This window comes from Melospiza georgiana, chromosome 4 (assembly GCF_028018845.1).
Source record: "Melospiza georgiana isolate bMelGeo1 chromosome 4, bMelGeo1.pri, whole genome shotgun sequence".
NCBI lineage: Eukaryota > Metazoa > Chordata > Aves > Passeriformes > Passerellidae > Melospiza > Melospiza georgiana.
The window spans coordinates 11716992-11740942 of record NC_080433.1 but is presented as its reverse complement, the minus strand read 5'-3'; the positions used below and the strand labels follow the sequence as shown (position 1 = coordinate 11740942).

Below are 23951 nucleotides of genomic sequence, written 5' to 3'. Positions count from 1 at the left end.
CACAGCAAACCCAACCTGGGAGGATTCTGGATGGGCTCTGTTGCTCTCTGCCCGGGGCTCCCTCAGGGGCCGCTCAGCAGCCGCTCGTAGGGGCGTGCCCGGTTCGGTTCCCGGTGCTGGTTTCGGTGCCGGGCTCGGTTCCCTGTGCCCGGTTCGGTTCCCGGTGCTGGTTTCGGTGCCCGGTTCGGTTCCCGGTCCGCAGCCCCGGCCGCACCTGGGCCCCGCCGCGGCCTGTTCGCACTTCCCGCCCGGAGCGGCGGCTACGGTGCCGGAGAGCGGCCAAACTTCCCTGGTGGGCGCGCGCGGGCGGTGACGTTCGCCGGGGGCGGGGAGGGCCGGGCCGAGGGAAGCCCCGCGCGGCGAGCGCGCGCGCCGGGGGGCGGGGCCTGCGCGTGTCTCGCGCCGGGGGCGCGGGCGGGAGCGGCGGAGCCGAAGCGGCGGGAGCGGAGCGGAGCCGAACCGAGCGGAGCCGAGCGCGGGCAGCGCCGCCCGTCCCCTGCCCTGCCCTGCCGTGCTGTCCCCTCCCCGCGGGCTGACAGGCAGGTGAGGGGCCGCGCTCGGGGCGGGAGGGGTCGGGTTAACGCGCCTTGCCGTCCGCTGGGGGGAGCCCGGGGCGGGGCGGGGCCTGCGGGCGCCGGTAGCTGCGGGAGCAGCCGCCGCGCTGGGCAGGGGCTGCGGCGGCGGCCGGGCAGGGAGCGGCGGGGGCTGTGGGCGCGGAGCCGCAGCGCAGGTGGGTGCGGGCCCGCGGGGGTGCGCGGGCTGTGGCCGGGCGGACGGAGGGAGGGGGCGGCCGGGGGGGTCGGGGCCTCTCCCCGCCGGGCCCCTCACGCTGTCACCGCCCGGGGCGGGGCGGCCCCGGTCCGGCCCCGGCAGCGCGGCCGCATCGCCCCGCGGGCCCGCGTCCTGCCGGGCACTGCCGGCGCCCGGGCGGGGTTCGGCCGTGCCTCGCACGGGCGGTCATTCCTGCTCTGCCCATTCGCCTTCCCGGGCGGGCTTTTCCGCCCCTCCGCAGTCAGCCTGTCCTTGCGAAGCGCTCGCTTTTGTTATCGCAGTCACCTCACCGAGGTAACGGGGAGCCGTGTCTGCTGCCCAGACCTTGTGCCGTGCTGGGTTTTTGGTGTTTTCTCTGCGAGCGCTGCCTGGTCAGTTTCATGTATTTTACTGCATCTACTACGAGGCAGCGTCAGCTGACACGGTGCTTTGTTTCTGAGCGTGCTGCCATCCTGAAGCCTGTGTCAGGAATTGCTGCCCTTCCACATCTGTCTCGTTGGGAGTGTGGGCTCTGAGGGTTGGTTAGGAAGCACACGATTTGTTGAACCTGGAATGTTACATGCTCTCTGTGAGTTTCATGTTATGGTTGGTGCTGATACCCTGTGAAATGGTTTAAAGGGAAGCCCCGGTGGAAATGGGAGATGCAAAGATGTAAAGAAACCTATGGAGGTGCTGCTGGTGGTGGGAAGCAGTGCACAAGCCGAAAGAATGAAAGCAAACGGATAAAAATAGAATTGCTCTGAAGAGCAATGTGTGTTTTGCATTTTGTCCCAGCACATTTTGGGGGCCACGCTCGATCGTGCAGCCTGTTAGCTCAGATCCAACAGGCTGTAACCACAGAAAGTTGTGTGCTTTTGATTGTGGTTCTCGAACAATGGCCAGGGATGTCTGCAGCAGTCACCTCCACCAGCTGCCTGCCCTCCTTTGCTCCCTGAGATTATTGCGTCTGCAGCCGTAGGAGGCTGCACACACATCCATCCCCTCCTGAGCCACTGCCTGACACGGTCCTGGAGTTTGTGTTGGAGCCTGCAGCAGCTCGGGTGTGAGCCCCAGTTCAGGGTCAGTTGTGAGTCAGCACCCTCAGAACCATTCCAAATGGAATAACATGGGAGAAATCACCACCTTGCCTCTGGTACTGTGATTAGAATTGGTAGTAAAATAAGGGATTTTTTTAGTGATTACTTAGTTAACAGCTGTACTGAACGTAGTTCAGTTCTGGAAGCACAGTTCAGAACTTTTATCACAGAACAGCAGTTCCCAGAACAGTCAGTCTATGCCCACTGTATCATCCAGAAGTTTGGAGTTCTCTGAATCCATCAGCCAGAAAAAAGGTTGGGATCTGCTGAATGAAATGTGAGTTCATAATAATCTTTGAATAATTTGAACTTCTTCCACCACTTCTGGGAAACCCGTTGAAGTGTAATTAAATCACTGTTGGGATGTAAGCAGAAGCCTGAACTGTAGAAAACCTGCTCTCTGGACTATATTAAAGCATCGTGTTTTTCGTAATTTTTAGCATTCTTTTTGATCCTGTCATGAGCTGTTTTTGAGATTCCGTTCACGTAACTTTTCATCTGTAATATGTGGCTAATGGACTGATTAGCAAAAAGGGCAAGTTTGGGATTTATGTGGCCTATTCCCTTTTACTGAATTGCAGATCTTGGTGATAAGAGAAATAACTTTTTAGGGGTCTTTGGTATTTAGTGGGTTCTTACTTTTTTATTTCCTTTCTTTTTTTTCTTTTTTCCCCTTTCTTCCTTTGAATGTGCCGCTTTCTCGTTCCCGGTAGCAGTTGTATGCTGCTGCATGAATAGAAATATTTCACCGTGCTATTGTCACCAGTGCTGGAGTTCCTTGCCTCTATTCCTTACTTTGTGAAGCAGGATACCCTCCCATTGTTATCTCTCATCCCCTCACCCCCTCCCTCTTTTCAAGCCTGAAAAACTCTTTAGAGAGAGAGTTTTGCTCCAGCTCTTACCTGGCTAAACCACTGGAGAATTTAAGTTATATTTGGAAGATCCGGCTTGTTTTAGCTGAGTATGGTTTGGATAGAAATATAAGTGTGGAGGGATGCATGTGGCTTTTTAAATAATAGAACTGAACCCTCAGTGAGGGTTTTTGACCCTTGCTGCAAGAGGCTGCTCAGTGAGGTGAGGAGGGTTTTACCCGTTGCTCTTTAAGCCAAAAGTTTAAACTCTGGCACGCAGGAGTAGAGCAGGAGATCCCAGGAAATGCAGTGCTGGTGTAGCAGTAGTGGTGTTCTGCAGCACGTGGGTTATGTCAATATGGTTGTTGTCAGGGTGAGATTATGGTGGAATTTCTGGAGCTGGAGCGTGCTTTGCCTTGCACTGTGGTGTTGCCCATGGTGACTTTGGGCTGGCTGCTGGCTGCATGTGCTTCTAGGCACTTCTGAAATATCTGTAGTGCTTTCAACATTTTGTTTCTGCTATTAAGAAGAGGGTTGTTTGTTGCATGCCACCTGTGGGAAAGAGAGAAACAGCCATGGATAAAAACACAAAGTATTTGCTGACTTTGTACCCTAAAATGAGCCTATAAACTCTTTAGCCATACAGTGACAGAAAATCAACATCCACAGGACTTCAGTCTTTTACATAATTTGAGGAGTCGGGGTTAATTTAATCAGTTTATCCCTAGGAAGTGATATGTGTGATATAAATGATATGTTGGAGTTCTGATACCTGTTGCTTTTTGTGTTTTGCCTTTAAAAAGGGCACATGATGGTTTTGTTTTCTTCACATCTGCTTTAAATTTAGAGACTTATAATTACATCCCAGCCATTGCACAAAAGAAATCCTGGTACACCTAGCCAGACTCCTTACACATGAGTAAATAAAGGTTTAGCTGAAATATATGTATTTATTATAATACATATATACAAGCCTTTTTTGTGGTCTTGTTTGTTTGGGAAAGGAGATAGAAAGAAAACTGTGATGGTGACAGCAGACCCTTTATGCCGCTATCCAGACCTATGGGTATTATAAGAGACAAAATTTGATTTTGAATTTTAAAAGTTAAAAGTGCTTTTGCAGAGAAAGTGCTGCAGAGTAGGACAGAGCATGTGCTGTGTTAGGTCTTCCTTGCTGAGTAAGTAGATGCCCTGAAAGGAATTGTGTACGTGTGGGAAAGAAATTAACTAGGAAACTGATGAAAATGAATGAATGAATGAATATTTTTGGCTCTCATTTACAGACTTGCAGGTGTTTTTTGCTGAATGGGATATCTTGTAGGTGTCTAAAAAGGACAGGGAATCAAGATGTTTCATGTTCTGTGGTGCCATTCCTGCCACCCTTTCAGATGTAAGAAGTGTTTAACAGGAATGTCACTTCCTGTTTAGAAATAAAACGCTCCCTTGACAAATGAATGCTGTTTTTTTTTTTTTTTCCTAAAACTGTTTGGGTTAGGTTGATGACCTACCTCTTACAAAACATATTTTTAAAATGTCAGAGTCACCTGAAGAATTTCAGAGATTTCTGAGATGCTTTTCTGGGAAGATTTCTCTGTATGTGTGGGGGAGAGTGTATCAATTCACATCTTGTGTTGGGTGAGACAGAACAAAGGCTCTGTTACACCTGGCAGATGTGGAAGTAGGTGAATTTAATATAAAAAATCTAAAACAAGCACCACCACCACCATCCCCCCAGCTTTTAAAAAGGATTGGATATAAACAGATGGCAGTGCTTTAACATTTATTTATGTGCTCTTTAGGAATGAGAGACAGTTCTAATATAAACAGTTACTTTTTTGTCTTATTTCTGTCTTAATTTAATTAATCATTATTGCTTTCTTGCTGTCAGGGCCACAAGGATATTTTGATAAACAACCCTGAATTCCATGGGTTCAATGCCTTGTGTCCTGCATTGGCTGGATTGCTGCTTCCAAAGTAAACTTGCTTCTGTCCTTTTTGTGTGTAATAGTAATTAATTTCACATGAAAAGTCGTGAGCCTTTTTACCTTTCAAAACTAGGCAAACCTAAAATCTACAAGACAGCCTTAAAAGACAGGGGCTTCACACTTTATATAAAAAGTAATGTAGCACACAAAGGTTTTTAAAGTGTGAGGTGGGCTAGGAGATAACAGGAATTCATTTTTTCTTGATTGGTACACCTCTAAGTTGTTGTGAATCATGTCAGTTCTCTCATTATACCCTCTGTTTGTACTCCTGGCAGGGTTTTACTGGAATGTAAGCTTTTCTTTGTTTGGAATGCCATCTTTTCTACCTGCCCTCCCCTCTGCTCTGTCTACTCTGCAGTCTCTGTCCTACTGTCCTAATCTAGACATAGTTACTTCCCATGAACTATTCGGGTGTGAATTATGTAAATGGGAACAATTACTACCTCTGTTAATGAAGTCTAATGTGTCTGCTACAGCCCTTTATCAGATTAAGATGTTTCTTGTAAAGGCTGACTTTGCTTTTATTGCGAAACTGGCATTCAGAGCTTTCCTTGTGCACGCAGGAGTCAGTGTGGCAAGGAAATTCTGTGTTCTGGAAGTTGGATGTGCGGGGTCCCTGGGCTGTGAGATGCCCTTGCGTGCTCTGTGATCCCACTGCCCCACTCCTGACCATCAGGCAGTGATGTATTAATTAATTGTCTCCGTAGATGTTGCAGTTTGTCAGCTGGTGTCAGTCCTGAACAGAAGTTGCAGCAAAGAAATTCACAGGACTTGCTGGAGGCTGCAGGAGTTACTCTGAAATTCTCTTTGTTTTGAAAAATGTAGGCTGGATTTTCCCTGTGTTTCTGCAGCATGTTTGTGTGTGTTTGGTTGCTTGCTTTCCTGCAGGTAGCTAATGGGCTATTAGTGTTTGTCTTGGAGTGGTGGGAGACATGAAAAGCATTATTAATGTATGTGACAGAGAGATCTTCCAGAAGGTAGCAGAACTTTTTTTTAAATGAATCTTCTGTGTTCTGTCAGCTGCAGACAGGAGCACCTGCCCTGTGACCCATGGGTTCACACAGAGTAATAGGTGTAGGGGCTGAGTGTGACAGCACTGCTGAACACATCTCATTTTATTTGGATTCTTCATACTGAACTTTGATACTCAAGTGATCCCCCCAGAATTTCTTACATTTCTACTATGTCCCAATATAGCTTTTATTGGAACCACAAGACCTTTTGACAAGACTCATGTTCCTGTTCCTGCCCTCTCTCATGCCACAACTGCCTTCAAGTAAATCTCCATGAAGTTGTGCAGGTGGCTTTTTCTTGTTCTTTTAGCATGCCAGCTCCTGATCCTGGCATGTTCTGAGGGAAGCTGGGTTCTCCAGTGCTTTTCACTGCCTGGGACTAGGTTGTTGTAATGAGACAGGTGCATTTTAGTTGCTACAGGTTGCACTGCAGTACATTTAAATGTCTGCTGCCAGATTATAAACATTTTCCATGTTAATGGTGTCTGTCTCTGAGTGTTTTTGGACAGTCACCTGAAGAGACATTTTTCTTAGCTGGCACTTCAAGCAGGATGTGCTGGTACCTGTTTTAAAAATTTTATACAGAAAATGTGTTCATAACTGTCCTTTTCTAAACCTTTTTATGCAATATTGTGTAATTCTTGCCTGTTCTTTTTCTGATAGTCTTTCTTACAAGTCTTTCCATAATCACTAGATAGCATTTTCAGCTCATGTGAAAGCAGGTCAGGTCTTTGTGTCTGCAAAGGTGCTCTGCCAATTTAAATACATGTAAATACACATATAAAGTTTTACTTGGGCTGATGTGACACTTTAAAATTTTTTTTTTCAATTGGTTTGCATATAGGATGCTCTTTGAAGTTTTTCTGTTCTATTAATGAACAGTGAACAAGAGAATTTTCTTTCATAATTGTAAAGTTCTGCAAGCTATCTTGAGGGAAAATGGTTTAGCACTTGCTGTAGTGCAAAACCAAAACCAGTGCTAAACCAAAACAAAAACTGTTTTGTTTTTTAAGCTTTTTATGTTGAGAGTCTTTTTTATTTGTTTTTTGTAATCCTGGGTAAGGGCTCCTATATTGGCAGAAAAACCAAAGTTTTTTGAAATCAACAGGAGAATTTGCCAGGGGAAGAGGGTTAATACATTTAATACATCCACAGTTGGACATTGTTCCTTGTGGTTATCACCATCTTGTACAGTTAAGGGATGATTTATTTGTGACTAAATTTAGGCTCAGTAGAAGAGGAAAATAGTAACAGTGCTGCATGTTGGTCCCATGGAAGATAAGAGGCCATACTTGTGAGACTCCCAGTAAAATACTAGTGTGAGTCAGAATATTAAAAAACTAACTTTTCTGGTTGTGATGTTACCTGAAAGAAATCTTCCATTTACCTTTGCTGGGGCTCTGGGAGGGAAAATGAAATTCTTTCTTCTTCCTGATTAATTGGTTTTGCAAAAAAGAAAATACTGTTTTTTTTATTTCCCTCACTTTGCTGGTTTCATGGTGAAAGAGTCTTTCCTAATGTGAACTGTAATATCTGTGAAGTGTAATATCTTTTACAACAAAGTGATATGGCCAGTGATAAATGCTACTGGGAAAAAATAGGAGGAAAATAAAAGAGTTAGATTTATCTTGTAATTTCTTTTTGATCTTGAACTGTGACAAATCTGTGTCAATGGAAAAACTGAAACTGCATGTGCAGAAAAGTGTATTTAGTTAATATTGGAATATTCACAGTTTTAAGGTCTAGCAATGGTGTGGTGAAAGTTGTCATTTCAAGGAGAATACTGGAGGGTTATGTTTGCTTGTTTCCAAAGACAACTTTTCATCTCAATCTGCTGCTTTTGAGTGAAAAGTGAGTGCAGTGTAATGCATGGCAGCAACAGCAGAGTTCTTCTCCCTGAGTTTTGGCTGTGCCAACTCTGGGAATCCTTCCCATTACCCTGATCAACAGCTAATTCTGGCCCTTGGCTTTCATGGCTTGGGTTATTTGATGTTTTGGAGTGGCAGAGGGGATGCTGTTAGAGCTCAGAGCTGGGTGAGCACAGGGCTGGAGTTTGCAGCTGAGGTGGTGAGAGCTCCTGGGAGCTCCCCTGCCTGCCCAGGATGGCTGGGGATGGTTCCTGCACAGCCCTGCACAGGTATCAGCTCCTCTCTGCTGCCTGGAGCTGCTTTAGCCCAAGGACAGCAGCCACTCCCATTTAACAAAATGTTTGCTGATGCAAGGAGAGGGCAGCTCTCCGTGGCACCTTTTCATGGCATTGTCCATGTTGAGGGTGAGGAGCTCTTTAGAAATTATCAAACACCTTTTGAGCCCCTCTGGTGTCTTGCTAAGGACTTCACCAGGTGATACTTCTGTGTGCAACAGTGAAACTTAGTGGTTTTGGGGTGAAGTTCTTCAATGGAAACACACATAAGTTTAATATTTTGGTTTGATGTAAACTCATCTAAAGCTGTTAATGAGTGTTTGCCCTGATTTACTGTGGTGAGTTTTCAGCAAGTGAATTAAGTGCTGTGATTTGAATCAAAGCTCAGAGCTGGGTGAGCACAGGGCTGGAGTTTCCAGCTGAAGTGGTGAGAGCTCCTGGGAGCTCTCCTGCCTGCCCAGGATGGCTGGGGATGGTTCCTGCACAGCCCTGCACAGGTATCAGCTCCTCTCTGCTGCCTGGAGCTGCTTTAGCCCAAGGACAGCAGCCACTCCCATTGATTGGAAAGTATTCAGAGTTTAACAAAATGTTTGCTGATGCAAGGAGAAGGCAGCTCTGCATGTCACTTTTTCATGGCATTGTCCTTGTTGAGGGTGAGGAGCTCTTTAGAAATTATCAAACACCTTTTGAGCCCCTCTGGTGTCTTGCTAAGGACTTCACCAGGTGATTCTTCTGTGTGCAACAGTGATGTAGATTTTAAACTTAGTGGTTTTGGGGTGAAGTTCTTCAATGGAAACACACATAAGTTTAATATTTTGGTTTGATGGAAACTCATCTAAAGCTGTTAATGAGTGTTTGCCCTGATTTACTGTGGTGAGCTTCCAGCAAGTGAATTAAGTGCTGTGATTTGGATGAATTTTCAGGAGGATCCTAATGAATGCAAGCTCTCAGTGGAATGTACTTTATGCAGTGTCTAAGAAATCATATCTGACTTGTTTTGAGTGCTCAAGTGGTGTCACAGCAGCATTTTTAGCATTTTGATATCTCAAAGAGTGAGGCTGGTCTGAAATAGCCTTTCTGTTTGGAAGAAGTGTTTTTCTTCTAGATCTGGGGCACAGTGTCTTGCTTATTGAAGCAACTTCAGTGTAACACTGTGCACTTTGTTGCAGAGTTTATATTTCTGTACTGTTTTGCATAAGGATGTGTAGTTGAAATGGAAGAAATGTAACTTGGATTAAAAAATACATCTGTAGGTGTTGCTTTGGCAGATAATTTCAGTCAATTCTGGTGGCTGTTTTTCCTTGGCCAGTTCTTTATAGATGTGCTCTAAAATATTCTGTAGCAATATTGATGCTAGCTTTTCTTGTAATTTTAAAAAAACCAGAGTGAGCACTTGAACATCTTGAGAACTGCTCACAAAGCAGTATCAATTTCCATAAGCTTTGTAAAATTCCTCATGCCATTGTATCTTCAACGAAATTGTGTGAAATTGATGAAATGCTGGCTTACCCTGGCCTTCTTTTCCATTTAAAGTTCAAGATTAAGCTAAACATTTTGGAGCTATTTCTTGTTGCATCTTTTCCTATACTGACTTATTCAGAAAGGTAAAAAATACTCTGTCTTTTCTTCCTGGATTTTACTTGTTTTTCTTTCTACCCTTTTCCAGTATTTTTTGCACTATTCATTTTTTGATCACTTCCTTCCACCCACTTGCATTGTTTCTACAATTTCTTTTGGAAGTGTATCCCTGTTTTAAACTTAATCTTTACCCTTTTTGCCCAGTTATTATCTCCCAAACATGCTGGTTTGGAGAAATTAATTCCTAATATCTGGCAAACCTGACTTCTGAGCAGAAGGGCAGGTAGATGAGAGCTGGTGTGAAAGGCAAGATGCTGGGATATATTAGGTGCTGCTGCTCCTTGGACACTGGCTGGTATTCCATCATCAGGAATGTTTCAGTGTTCTAATTTTGATTTCAATCGAGCCCAGCAGTCACATGGAATAGTTTACAATGGGAAAAAACAGTGGAGAAAAAAAAGTGAGAACTGTATAGTGGGATAATTTTACATTTTAGTTACATTTTTTGCTTCTCTGCTAGATCTTGGCTATTGACTTGATCCCAGCCCAGAGTCCCTGTCCTGAAGAGTTTCCTGCCAGTGCTTGTATTACAGCATCATATTGCACTGCTGAAATAAGGAATTCTCTTGCATATGCCAGCAGAGTCTGTATTGAAAGAAAAAGCAGAGGGGAGAAGGAACAGCAACAGGATGATGTCAAACTGTTCTGTGTTTTAAAAGGTCCCTGATGTTGAAATATTATTTGATGGAAATAATCTCAACTGGTTAATGAGAAGTACATTTCAATCAAAATCTTTTCTTAACCTAAACAAGGATATAAGTTATTTAGTTTGGGGGAAAATAAGAGTGTAGAACCAGTTTTCAGTGGAGCTGTGATTCTTTTGTTCCTCTTAACCTCATTGGTCTCATTGCTGGGTCATTGCTCCTATTTCAGATTTGCATCTGTGCTTGCTGAAGTTGTGTGGTCAGTAATGATTTCATGATTATTCTTAGTTTTGGTTCTGATTTCTGCATTTGAAGTGGGGCTGACAGCAGTGCTAAGGAACCTTCTGGTTGAGGTCATGGTCAGAGTCACTTCAGTCTGTCCTGCCTTCCCATTTGCAGGGTGATTTCACAACACAAGGGTTTAGAAACTGTGTCCTATGGAAGCTGGCAGTGCTTGAAGCAAAGATATACTACTGAGTGGTTTTAGAATTTTGATTCTCTCACTCAGGTAACAGGTAAAGCATTAGGGCCAGTTAGAAATAGGAAGAAAGATGAGATGGCATCTGAAGGTTTTGTCATCACCAACAAAATTATGGCTTGAAGATTGATGGATTCTCTTTTCGTTTCCTCTTTGCTGTGATAATATAGCAATAGAAAAGCAAGAATAGAAGTTTCTTTTTGAGTTTAAAGGTTTAAATAAAACATTTCTTTTTTTATTAAGAGGAATTGAAAAATACTGGAGAACTGTAAATATAGGGGAATAGATACTAATGTGGAACAAATATGTGGTGATAAACTAGGTATTTAATGTGTTATTTTTATTGATGTAGATTTTAATATGTCATTCTCATTGACACAGATATGGTCCTGAACACCGTGAGCACGTGACTTCAGAGATGGACAAGCAGCTCTGTTCCAAGTTGTGATTGGCCTTAAGTTGACTTATAACCATTGAAGAGCTTGCCAGGAATTCAGTCATTCCTGCATTTTGCCGATCAGATTGCCTGGCAGCACCAGCTCACCATGTACGGGAGCGCTCGTTCCGTGGGCAAGGCGGAGCCCAGCACGCAGAGCCCGGGGCGCTCACCGCGCCTGCCGCGCTCGCCGCGCCTGGGCCACCGCAGAACCAACAGCACGGGGGGCAGCTCGGGGGGCAGCGCCGGGGCTGGCAGCGGCAAAACCCTTTCCATGGAGAACATTCAGTCCTTAAATGCTGCCTATGCCACGTCCGGCCCCATGTACCTGAGCGACCACGAGAACGTGGGCGCGGACACCCCGAAGAGCACCATGACCTTGGGCCGCTCGGGAGGGCGGCTGCCGTACGGCGTCCGCATGACTGCCATGGGCAGCAGCCCCAACATTGCCACCAGCGGAGTCGCCAGCGACACCATCGCGTTTGGAGAGCACCACCTGCCCCCGGTGAGCATGGCATCCACCGTGCCTCACTCGCTGCGCCAGGCCAGGGACAACACCATCATGGACCTGCAGACGCAGCTCAAGGAGGTGCTGAGGGAGAACGATCTGCTCCGCAAGGATGTGGAGGTGAAGGAGAGCAAGCTGAGTTCTTCCATGAACAGCATCAAGACCTTCTGGAGTCCTGAGCTCAAAAAGGAGAGGGCTCTGAGGAAGGATGAAGCTTCAAAAATCACCATTTGGAAGGAGCAGTATAGGGTTTTGCAAGAAGAAAACCAGGTATGTCATCTAACGTCACTGCTGTGGTAGTGTGGTAGCATGATTAAATGACTTTAATAAACTTGCATGCTACACTTAAGCAGCTAAATTAGATTGGTGCTTTTCTTGGGTAATTGATGTGGGTAAGATGTGTTTTCAGCTTGCAAGCCTGTTTTTAGATGTTTCTCGTCACACTTGTAAACTACCTTGAGTGCTCATTTTTCCTTGGGTGTCATGTGTATTTTTCCCCCTAGGACTGATGGTAACCACTTGGTTTCCTTTTGGGAGTATTTATTCTGTTCATAATTAATATTTTTGTGCTGTTTACCTCTTGAAGTGTTCTCTTAGATGCAGAATGTACTAACTGCTGACCCCCAGGATAACTGCACTGTTGCTGAATGCTGACAGACTGCCATTAAAAACAAAGTTAATGTTACACTCACTGGTATTTAGAGCTAAAACGTCCAGACCTGCAGTTTTCACAAACAGATATAAATTCTGTTCTTGGCTACATTTAAATAGCACTGTTTAATACATGCTTGCTATTCTTTTTTTCATAAACTGTGCATATTTTGTTATGCAACTATCCTAAAGCACCCTACAGTTCTGGGGCTTTTTTTGTAGTGGTCTGGCCAGTTACAGAATAGGGAGAAGAACAGATTCTCAGGTGTCTAGGTCTTAGGTCTTGTGCAACTTGAAAGCATCTCCAAATTAAAATAAAACTCAGAGACTGATTAAAATTGAGGTGTCTTTGTAGTCAGTTCTACTGATTAAAAGCTTTGTAAAAGTCCTCCCACCTAGAGCTCCTTCGTCCTGAAGTAAATATTTGTCTTTGAGTGCCCTCTTGGTTAGTTGTTTCTGGCCAAATGTGGGTTCAGCACCTCTCTGGACTGTCAGGTAAAAAAACCTCATTATTCTTATGGAAAATAGACCCAGTGTCCAACTCCAAAAGTTCCCTGAAATGTAAGTCAGCTTCCATCATGACAAAATTACTTTCCCTGTTGAGCTTTTAAAGTATCCAAGCACGTTTAATGAAAGTTTCCATAATTCAAATGTGACCATGTTCTTGTAGCTTTTAAGGTATAGGTGCTATTTTAGGCAATGCTTTTTGTAAGATTGCTTTAGAAGGTGAAGGAGAGAAGGAAATGCAAGAAGAAAAGGCTACAGCTTGTTGTACTCTGCTTTCAGGTAGCCTGTCCTAAGTAGTAAATTATTTTTGGTTAGTGATTAGTCTACTACACTGAACCTGTCTGCAATTTTCTTTTCACTTTTTAAAGAGCTTGAGTTGAAGAAAATAAGTTGCTTTTCCTGAGATAGTATGAAATAATTTAATGAACTTGTCATTTAGCTTTACAGCTGTATTCTTACCAAATGGTAAGAATCACAACATTAACAAGTTAAGGTGTGTGACACTTTGTCTTTATTTACTTATGTCATCTTGGAATGCAGAAAACCTGAAGTAAAATATTTTTTATTGCAAAGGTAGGATTTCTTTAAAAGCAGTAATGTTATAAAAATTTTAGTTATAATGTTGCAGTACCAGAGTAGCAAATATCTGGAATACCAGTCACTCAACTTTTCTGGTGTTCTTTGTATTTCAGTTGCAGGTAAGTCTTTTAATTCTTAAATTCTTCTCATTTTTTGGCCCTGTTTTCATGTTGAAGAGACTGTCTTGGAATACAATAATATTTTTTCTGAAATCAATTTTGACATTTGAGAATGCTTTGGAAATCTTGCAAGAAAAATGCCACGGATATATGGTTTAAAATTGATTAAGCAATTACTAAATATGAATACAGTTGAGAATAGTGATTTCTCTATCTTAGATTTTTTTTTTCTTTGTCTTTCCTTTATCCCCTAATTAAACATTTACAGATATTTCTAGGCTGCTGTTCTCAAGGCAATCACAGTAATTACTACCACACTGGTAGAATTGTATAACTTTGGTCCAAAAGTAAGAAGGGTGCAATTTAAAAGTAAATGGGTATTATTGCATTGAGCTGTAAAAATTAAGAATGCTAATTAATAGATTATAGTTAGCTAGCAGTGTGTTCTAATTAAATTCTGAATTCAGTGTGTCTTTTATACCCTTTTGGAGTTGGTCACTTCAGCCCTTCACGTGGAAGATCAGTTTAATAGGATTTTCTCTAATTAAACAGATGTCTCTGTTTAGACTCTGAACAAGGAATTTCCCAGATGTGTTGGGGGAGCAGCAAATATCTTCATTACCTCCTCAGCCTCCTTCTGAAATGAGTTCCAGTATAATTGCAGGAACAGGAGTTTTAGACTTAGTTATGAGTATTTCAGCACATCACTTTTTAAAAAGATTTCTTGCACGTGTAGTACTTGTGCTTTATTTAAAGTTTATCTCACAGCAGTTGTATTGTTTAAAATCGACTCAACTCATGGAGCCAAGATGCTGGCTGACTCATACCATTATCTGATAGGCATCTCAGTCTCTTTCCTGTGGTCATGGCTCTTTATTCTGCTGCACACACTTGATTGTCCCTGATTGCATTGCTGTTCTTGTCACCTCAGCTTGAGTGACTGAATTGCCCCTTGGGTTTGGGAGTTGGTAAAAGTACCTGGAGATGTGAGCCCTGGTTGGTTGCTACCTCAGCCTTCTATGAGTAAATGCATCAGTGTCTTTGAGTTTTGTTTCCTGTCTCAGTAATTGTATTGCTTATTGATTTCCAGGACATTTTCCAGGTTCACTAAAGCTCAGAAAATGAGTGGGGAGATTAAAGAACATGCTGCCTGTCCTGAGGCAGTCGCAGCCTTTTGGTTGTCCTCTGGGGGCACTAGGCAGGAGGGCTATCCTGGATATAATCCTGAGAATGCCATGCACATGCTCTCTGGAGCTCTCACCTGGATGGGCATCCTTGCCCAGCTGTGTTGCAGCACATCTGGATTTATCAGATGCTCTTGCTGCAGCTGGCAAGTGGAGCTTTATTTCCATCCTTTGTTGCTGATCCTGAAGAGACAGAAAATCCTTTCTTTACATAAATGGGGAATGTCATTGAAAGCTCACTTTGAAGAGCTCAAAAGTAAACATGGAAAGTATTCCTGTAGTTAACACAGATTCTTGGAAAAACATGACAGTTTTCAGTGCAGTGTGGATGACTTAACCAGTCATTCTTCACAAGAAACCCAGAGGAAAGTGCAAATGATTGCTCAGTTATGCAAACCCATGCATATTCAAGGAGAAATTGACGAAACCACTAAACAGGAGCTTGGTTTTGGCATGGTGTCACTCTCCTCTAAATGCTTTAGTGGGAGCTGTATTTTTCTGAGTTGAGAAATATTTTTTTTTTTAGTATGTGTGGTTTAAAGGTTCCCTGGAAACCTCTTCATCAGAGGAAAGGAAAGACAGTCAGTATGTTTTGCACCACAGCAGAAACAATTTGCCTAGAACCTGGGCAGTGGTGGGGTGATGTGAAACTCAAGGACAGAGGAGTTCCTCTCAGTTGAGACTTGCTTATGACAAGGTTGATTGTGCCTTATAATAAGTAGTGCAATGCAAATTTGATGTCTAACGCCCTGCACTGAAATTTCCACGTTTAACTGATCTACGTTTAAGATCAGATTTATGTTTCAACTAAAATAGTGTGGTATTGCTGAAAACATCTTTTTACTTTGATGCATTTCTGTGGCCTTTTTGTGGTTAGAGGCCTTGGATGTCTGAGTCAGAGAGTTTAACCAAGAAAATATTTCTGAAAGGAGTTTCATCTGGCTTGGGGTAAGCACTTGAAGAAGATTGTACTTTATTGTGATGGATATATTCCAGCATCTCACCAGCATTCCCCAGAGTCAGAAGTATTTTCCATTTCTTGGTAGTGTGTAATGAGCATCTCACTTTCAAAAATGTGATTGTCCATGTGTTAACCTCTTAAATGCATTGGGTGCTGCTGTTATGAGACTGAGCTTCTAATGAGTACATTCTGTCCCTGAAAATCAGATTGATTCTCATTTCTTCATTGGTTTATTTTTTTAAATTATGTATTAAAAAATTGGTATGCCTTAGTGCTGTGTCATTCTATTACTATCCCCATTCCTGAGCTGGTTATTCATTGATAGAAAACGAAGATTTTTCTTCCATTCTGGGTGTTTAATTGTGCAATATATGGTTCCATAGGCATTGCTTAAAGGCATTCTCTGCATCCCAGAGCATTGCATTTAAATAATTCCTTCAATGGCAGATTGAAGGAATTGGCTCTCTAGATTTCTGCCAGCTTTAAGGTTCCTTCTGTCACTCCCCAGCTGCAGCATGAAATTATAATTCAGTTCTCTTTCAGAATAACTCAAAACTCCATCCTCAAGAGTGCTTGGTATCTGAAGCATTTATCAGGTCACAGCACTTCATAATGACCTCAGAAATTGTCATGTGGTCACCCAAGAGAGCACCCTGTGTTCTGTCTTTTTTTTTCAATTCTGTAAGGAAATAAAACTAGACTTTTATCTAGTTATATATATTCCCCAGGGCTCCCTTTGTCCCATGTTTCCTCTTCAGGTAGGATCTAATACCTTGGCTTGCTTTGAGCTGTAGCATAGGCTGAACAGCTGCTCTCTACTTGATCCATTAAACATACAAGGGGAGTACTACCAACTTAAAAGCAGCTTGGAATAAAACAGGTGACATCAGTGGTGCTGTTGAACTTAGTAGTTTAACTGTGCTTTTGTTGCTGTTCAGCTGGAGCAGGGATTACTCCAAATTCTGCAGAACTTAGAGCAGATGCTTTCTGCTATAATTCTTTCTCTAATATGTATTGAATCTGTTCAGATATTAGGCTCCTAACTAGGGTGGCAGTGTGTTATTCCACCATTTGGTGTTTATATTCCTGGAAAGTCTTGTCTGTAATGCTGTGTTTCTCTAGAAGCCTTTGTTCCTTCCAGCACTGTTCTATTTATGGTGTTGGAGTTAGTAATTTTTTCCCTTAAGTGTTCTTGCTTTCTAAAATATGAACTAAGTATCTTGAAACTGTGTAAGGCTTCCTCTTTCTTAGTCACCCAGTGAACATTTAACAGTGACAGATGATGGCAATAGTGCAGAGGTGCTCCTCCATTACAGTAATTTCTGCTGATGTTACAGCTTTACCCTGCCAAATCCACCATTCTCATGTATGTGCCTCATACTCTGCCTGGTATTGATTTGAGTAGAAAGGAGAGGAGCACTTGGGTGGAACTGCCAGGCCATGGAAAAAAGGTTTAGTTGTGCTGGTATTGTGTCCATCTTTTAGGTGTGCCTCAGGAGCAAAAACTGAAATAGAGCTTTTTAAAACTCTTGATTCTAGGAAGCCTCAGAGATATAAAGATGGTCAGCAGAGTGGTCCACCCTGACTAAACTGTTAGTTGGAAAGAATAGGTTTTATTTCAGCAGAGTAGATTTCTAGGATACAGTTAACAGTCCATTTAATCTTCAGACATTAGTAAGGCAGAGGGACTTTTGTATTTAGGATAGATATTTGTGTATATGTATGCTCTGAGATGAAAGCTAGAGAACCTTTGTTCTCTGGTTAAGAGGGGACATTTCTGTACTCTGAAAATAGTGTGTTTGATAACTCGTGAAGAGCAGTCATGCCAGCTATCTGAATTAGTAATTGAAGAAAAAACCATTGTGAAATGACACTTTAGGCTCAACTGGTAGGAGAGGAATAAGGGAATAAACTTGGTCATGCTTGAGATGTTCCAGTATAGAACTCCTTTGAATATATTTTCTGTATACACTTGTGTTTAGGGGACACAATAAAACAACAGTGTTTTCAGTAGTGATTTGTGGTGATTTGAGATTTTGACAGAAATCAGATTACAACTGCTTGCCAGCAGGTAGCATAGCTGTTGAGGATTACACTTTTTTTCCTTGAATGGATAATGCTTTGTAGTTCTTCTATATAATTTTTTGACATAATCTATTGAACACATGGAAAAATGGCTGCATCTGTTAAATTCAGTGGATCATAACTATATCTCCATTTTTTGTCTGAAGATAACATGCAGTAGACCTTGAAAAGAAAGTCTTTTCAGCAAAACTTGCTTTCATAACCCACAAGGTCTACATAATTATGTTTTGCATGGTATTTTCAGATTGATACTGGTTCTCTTGGAAAGGTCAGAGTCACCATCTGTAGTGGAAAAAAATACAAGGACAAAGTGTATTTAGCTTCCTTCTGTGGTGATACCAGTTGTTCTGTCTAAGTGATTTGCTTTGTGCTTGCAGTAGCATCCCCTTGGACTGTGAAGCAGGAGGGGGTGTTTGGTTCTATTGGCAGCCTTGAGAAGCAGGTAGCAAATCAAGGTTTTGCAAACTGCCATTGGAACTGAGAGATCTTTGTAACTCACAAAAAAACCTCCTTGATTTAGTGATGATTTTGCTTCCAAAGAGTATTAAATATCCTAAGAGAACTCTACTTCTTTTTCCTATTAATAAACCTTGGATTAAATACTAAAACTTTCTGTACTGTTTGGGGGAGATTGAGGCATTCCAATATACATCATGTTTTGCAATTGCTAAGGCAGTATTGACATTTACACCATAAAGAAAAGAAAGGAAGGATCTTCTATCAATATCTAGATCAGTATTTGAGATCTTGTTATAATCCAAATTTTTATCATTTGGCCTTCATTAAGAAAGCCTTCTTAGGGATTCACCGTAGGAAGAGATTGTGTTCTTTACAGAAAGAACAACCCACAACACCCCAAACAAACTACCCCCCAAAAAAATCCCCAACTCAAACCCCAAAACCAACCAGTCAAAACAAAAGAACCCCCAGCCCCCCAAAAGCATGAAATAGTCTTGTTATGCATGTGTGCTCCCCAAAATGAGCATGATCAGATGCCAGAATTCTGGCACAGGACACCATTATGGCTTTTTCTAGAGATCATTGCTTTAGAAATCAGAGGAGTTAAACTTGCGTATAACAGTGACAGGAATAAATACCATGTGACTGCCTTCTTCAGTTTAATTTTAGCAACTTGGTTTGTAAACTGGAATGCTAAGTAATGTACAATCATCAGTAAACCTAAAGAACTTGTTGCTTTTAAGCTGTTTGTTGAGCTGTGTACAAGATTTTAAAATTAATTTTTGTATTACTTCTTAATCCTGGTGCTATTTAAATGATGAAAGTGTGTGAGGAGTGGGCTGCTTTTGCTTGTCCCTGGGTGGGAGCTAGAGGGCCAGGATCCACTTAAAACAGGGAAAAATTAAGTCCTGGCTGCTTTGTGCTGCATGCAATTCCTGTTAAGGACTGCTTTCAAAATCTAATGATTGTTATCACTATTTTGGAAAATCAATAGTATAAGCCAACAAGGGTGAGCAGCTGGCTGGAGGCAGTTAGGTTCTTCCAGAATTTGATTTCACAACATCAAAATTAATTTGAAGGCAATGTGTAAATTTCTAACCATCCTGGGCAGTTCATTGCAAGCACGCAAAACACCAGGTCATGGGGTGATGACTTTTTGAATTTCAGGTGTAACACAAAATACACTTTTATTGAGGGAGGAAGGAAGTGATGGAGATCAGCTGCCTGGGAATAAGATATTTTTCAATGCTTTGGGGATAAATTTTACTTTGGGTGCTTTGTTTAATGCCTGTTCCTCTATGATATCTGCATTGTAATCAGGTTCTGAAGTGTGTTGTTACACGTTTCTGTTTCTGCACTGGTACCCCCTCCTGCTTCTTCCATTCTCCTCCCCCTTCCCCTGCTTTAGTGGGCTGGAAAGAGAAGCGGGATGACAGCAAGCAAGTAATAAATGGTAATCCAAAATTAAGCCTCACTGGTATCTGTATCAATTGCATGTTTTCTTGGCCAATACATAAAGTGTCCTCGAGTTCTCATGAGCAGCACTGTGCAGGAGCAGGCACTTCACTGAAGAGTTTTCCACTGCTTAAAACATTTCACTGTGCAGCCTTGCACACCAGACAGTAGACTTGGCATTGACTTTATGGGTTTGTTTGATCCTCCTTATCAAATGATCAGGTACCAGCTACCTTGGGTGGTTAAACTTTGTGAACAGATGGTCTTCTAATTATATGTGGATTCCAAAGAATGCAAGGCCATGCAGTCCTTCTGATGCTTCTTGTCACTTGTTTCTGAACTTGTTTCTGAGATTAAAACAAAGCAGCACATGAAGTGCCATAATTCAGAAATTAAAATCCTATTTCTTCAGGTACTTTGTACAGGATCTGTTTCTTCCATAGTAGTTGTTTGTTCCTTGTAGGGGGATAGAATATAAAATAAAGAAAATAAAGATAGTGTAGAAAGTAATCTCACCCCTAAGGAGTTGCAGCTGGGCCAATTATCAAAGATTAGAACAGGCCTGACTTTAACAGGCCACAGCTGTGACCAGTGAGATGAAGATGCTATAAAAGAGGGGTTGGGAAGCAGAGCCAGTTGGCTGCTGTATGAAGAAGAAAGAGTCAGTGCTCTGAGGAGCTGACCATGAGAAACACCAACAAGGTATGAAACTTTTATGATAAGGAAACAACAGTATGGAATGCCTGCAATAAGATGATAACAGCTACTAATATATGAAATATGTATGTATGTACACCCCCACACAAATCCTACCCTTTTTAATGCAGTGAGATGAGAGATGAGGTGTATATACCTTTTTTCCTTACAGGAATAATGAAATTGTCTGAGTAGTGGTCTGATTTTTAGTGGAATTGTGTCTCAAATGACAAATACTTGGCTTTTCCCTCCCCTCAGTCAAAACTTTCTGAACATTTGTGTTGTAGCATATTGTCTTTGAGCAACTTACAGCTTCTTGTCTCAGGTTTAACCTGTTGTTAGACTTGTTCTTTTTAATTTTTTTAAATTTTACTATTGGCATAATTCATTAGACTCCATTAGACATGTTATAAGTGGGTATTAGTTCTTGCATGAACAGAAATAAACCATGAGGCAACAAAAGTAACTTGAGATGAGTGGAGCTTTCTTTGTTAGCGCTTCCCACGCAGCCCATTGCAGCATCTGATCTCACAGCCAGGAGCTTCCACGAGGCTGATCTTGTGTCTCTGTCTCTTTGGAGACATGGGAACGTTTAAAAGTAAACATTTGATTTGCTAAAGGATTCAGGGCATCATACCCAAGCTCTTAAAAATGCTATAAATGTCAAAATCAACACAGCTAAGAAACACCAACCTGTCTGGAAAATAAAATGTCCCTGTGGAAGATCCTACTCCATAGTCAATGCTTTGGATCTGATCTACAGGAGCAGTTGATTGATGAGAAAGATGCATGCTCTTTAAGGGTGATCATAGTTTTGTATTTGACTAAAAATTTACATGGCATGGACTAAAAATTTTCATGAAGTTCTGAAAGCGTTTTTGGCCTCTGTGGCAAGAGGTTTCAGTGTTTCTTTGTTGGATGGGAGAAGGACATCCATGAAGAGGATGACAAAAGCTTTTAGGCTGAGAATTGGTGCTGATAGCTGAAATGATGGATCTCAGAATTATCCTGGAAAAAGGAAATGGACACAAAAAACAAGCAGAATAAAGGCTTCTAATAGGTTGTTAGGAAATGTTGTGCCCTGCCCTGGAGACTTAGGAAGTAACTGCCTTATTTCTCTCAGTTGGGTAAATGTGGAGAATAAGATTCTTCAGTGATTCATTATTCATCTCTGTTCAGTTTGGGAGTGCAAATGACAGTGTTGTGTTTACTAGGTACAGCTTAGTTAAATTCCAATATTCCAGTGTTTTTCTGATTGTGCAGCTCAGTAACTCTGATGAGAACAGAGGGAACAATTTTGGGAGAGGACAAAGGTAAAAATCTAGATAAGTTTTTGATCTCATCAACTGTGGCATATTTGTGTGCATAACACATTTATGTACTTTTCTGAAATCTTCCTTTGGTTTGCACATAAGTTAATTTTAACAAATGTTGCTTGTGATGATTAATAATTTATCCAAAGTAATTGTACAGAAGACCTACAACCATAGGTGTGCTTTTTTTTTTTTTTTTTTTTTGAGGGTAGAGGGATTTCCCAATCTTCATCAGCCTGTGTATATGTTGAGTAAAGTTGAATTATTCTGTTCATGGAAGCTTTGATTTGGAGGACAGCTTTAAATCTTTTTTTCCCTCAGCTGGTGTCTGATGGGTCAGGTTTGGCCATGCAGTTGTGAGCCTGTTAATGTGTAACCATTTTAATAGATCTGAGAGCTTGGTTACTCAAAAAGGGACCTCTCTAAGAAACCATAGGTATACTTTCATATGAGAAGGTAAATAGTGTGCTCTATATGTGCAGTCAACAGCACTTTTTATGGGTGAAGGAAAATTAACTCAGCCATTTTATGGTCCTCTTTGCAGGGATGTGTTTAGACTTTCTCATCACTTCACTATGACTGGAATGTTCCAAAATATGGAATTATCTGCAGTAACTTATTTTGGGGGAGGGAAACTGAAAAATCACCTTGCAATAAAATGAGTAATATAGGTTTTTCTTAACATGGATTTAGTTTTGGTATGAACTAGCAGATGGTTTTGAGAGAATGAAAGAAAAATTTTAAGAATAATGCTTTGGCCAGGATTTGTGAGAAGGTCTGTGCACATGCTTGACCAAAGAGTTGAAGTAGGTGTGGGTACTGCTGTGTGCACTCAGGTTATGATTTATAATGCTGTTTTTGCTGTTGTGTAACATCCTAGTGAGATTATTATGCTAGTTCCTCTGCTAATTAGTTCTTTGTAAGCTATTTTAGTTGGAAATTGTATACTTTCAAATTGCTTTTACAAAATCCATCTTAGTTTGTTTGGTTCTTGGTTGTAAAGCCCTAAATATTTTTACAACTTACTTTAAAGTTGTACTTTGCACTTAACATACAACTGTTGAGCAAGTGGTTGTACTGCTGTTACATTCTCTCTCCTCCATCTTCCATGAGTAAGATTCAAAATCCAATGTTTGTGACTTAAAGAGAGCTCCAAGTTATGGTTTCTATCCAGGAAAAGCTTTTTCCTTTATTTTTCTGCTAAAGCTGGGAATGCATTCAAGACTTGCCTTCTAAAACTACATGCTGTGTTTTCTCAGTGCAGAATCTATTTCATGTGTAAATATTTCAAAAATTATTCCTTTCCTCCCTTCCATTTGGTTGAATTAGCTCAGTTCTGTGTTCCTTTGAGAGGCCTAAGGTCTGTCTCCTTTCTGTGTGAGAACTGTCATTCATTTATATTTAGCATTGCTTTTTTGTTAATTAACTTTTTCTAGTGTTTCATGTTGAGCTTTTTTAATTTGAAAGTCTGGGAATTTGTGGACGAAATCATTAATTCACTTTCTTTTATACTTAATACAGTTGTTAATGTTTCTTTGTGAATTGCTGAATGCTAGAGAGTCTTTGAAGATTGATCTGGGAAAAGTGGAGCTGTACTTCACAGGTTGAGCTTGTTAGCAGGTGATTTGGTGCAGAAAGACCTGATTATTAAAGACAGTAGTTGATGCTGTGACACCTTCATATGCACTGCATATAATTGTGCTCATCAACACTGGAGTGAAGGCACTAATTTTAGTAGTGTACCAGCAATAAGAGGGTCAGTATGCTATAAGGCTTATACATAGCTGAAACTGAGGGTTTGCTACTGAGCACTTAATTTTCTGAAATTCTATTCTGTCCAGTAGAACTTAATGAATAGCAGACTTCACTACAAAAATGCAGAAGTAATTTTTTTTTTCATAAAAATGGGTTATTTTAGCTCAATGTTCTTATATTGTCACTGCTTTTTCATTTTAAGGGGGAAGATGCTATATTTTTCTTCTTTTTTTTTTTTTTTATTTCATTCTCACTGGATATTTTTGCCCTTAATCTTCCATTCAGCCAGGCTTCTTTTGTTCTTGAAGCTATGAAAATCAGTGGTGCCTACCTTTTTATTCATATTTATATATATAGCAAACGGCAGTGGTATTTAACTTGCAAAACTTGTTACCATGTGAATGATTTCATTTTAGTCTTCACGTTTTTGGAGTTATGGAGGGCCTGGTAAAAAGGCTGCCCTTAATTTATAGAAGTCTCTTTCTGGACTGGATTGGGCAGATTTGCACACAGCAGAGTGACTGTTAAGGTGTTTTGTAATTGAAAAGGCAGAAGATGGCTACATGAATTTGGTGGTTTATGATCTTGGCTCCAGAGTAACTGGCTGAGGTTCTGCCAGGTATAACCAATACTTTGCATCTCTT

General features: G+C 41.5%; 1 protein-coding gene across 8 annotated transcripts in view; it reads left to right on the top strand.

Moving 5' to 3' along the window:
• The first annotated feature begins 450 nt into the window (after positions 1-450).
• Positions 451-23951, top strand: part of ERC1 (ELKS/RAB6-interacting/CAST family member 1) — a 267802-nt gene continuing 244301 nt past the window's right edge. For 7 of the 8 annotated variants that reach the window (XM_058022071.1, XM_058022067.1, XM_058022070.1 and 4 more), the window contains exons 1-2: positions 451-543; positions 10981-11813. In XM_058022071.1, the coding sequence (XP_057878054.1) occupies positions 11145-11813 (669 nt within the window). In that variant the 5' untranslated portion in view covers positions 451-543; positions 10981-11144. Of the gene's footprint in view, positions 544-697; positions 731-10980; positions 11814-23951 lie in introns of those variants that run through there. The other variant, XM_058022064.1, reaches the window with a different exon arrangement.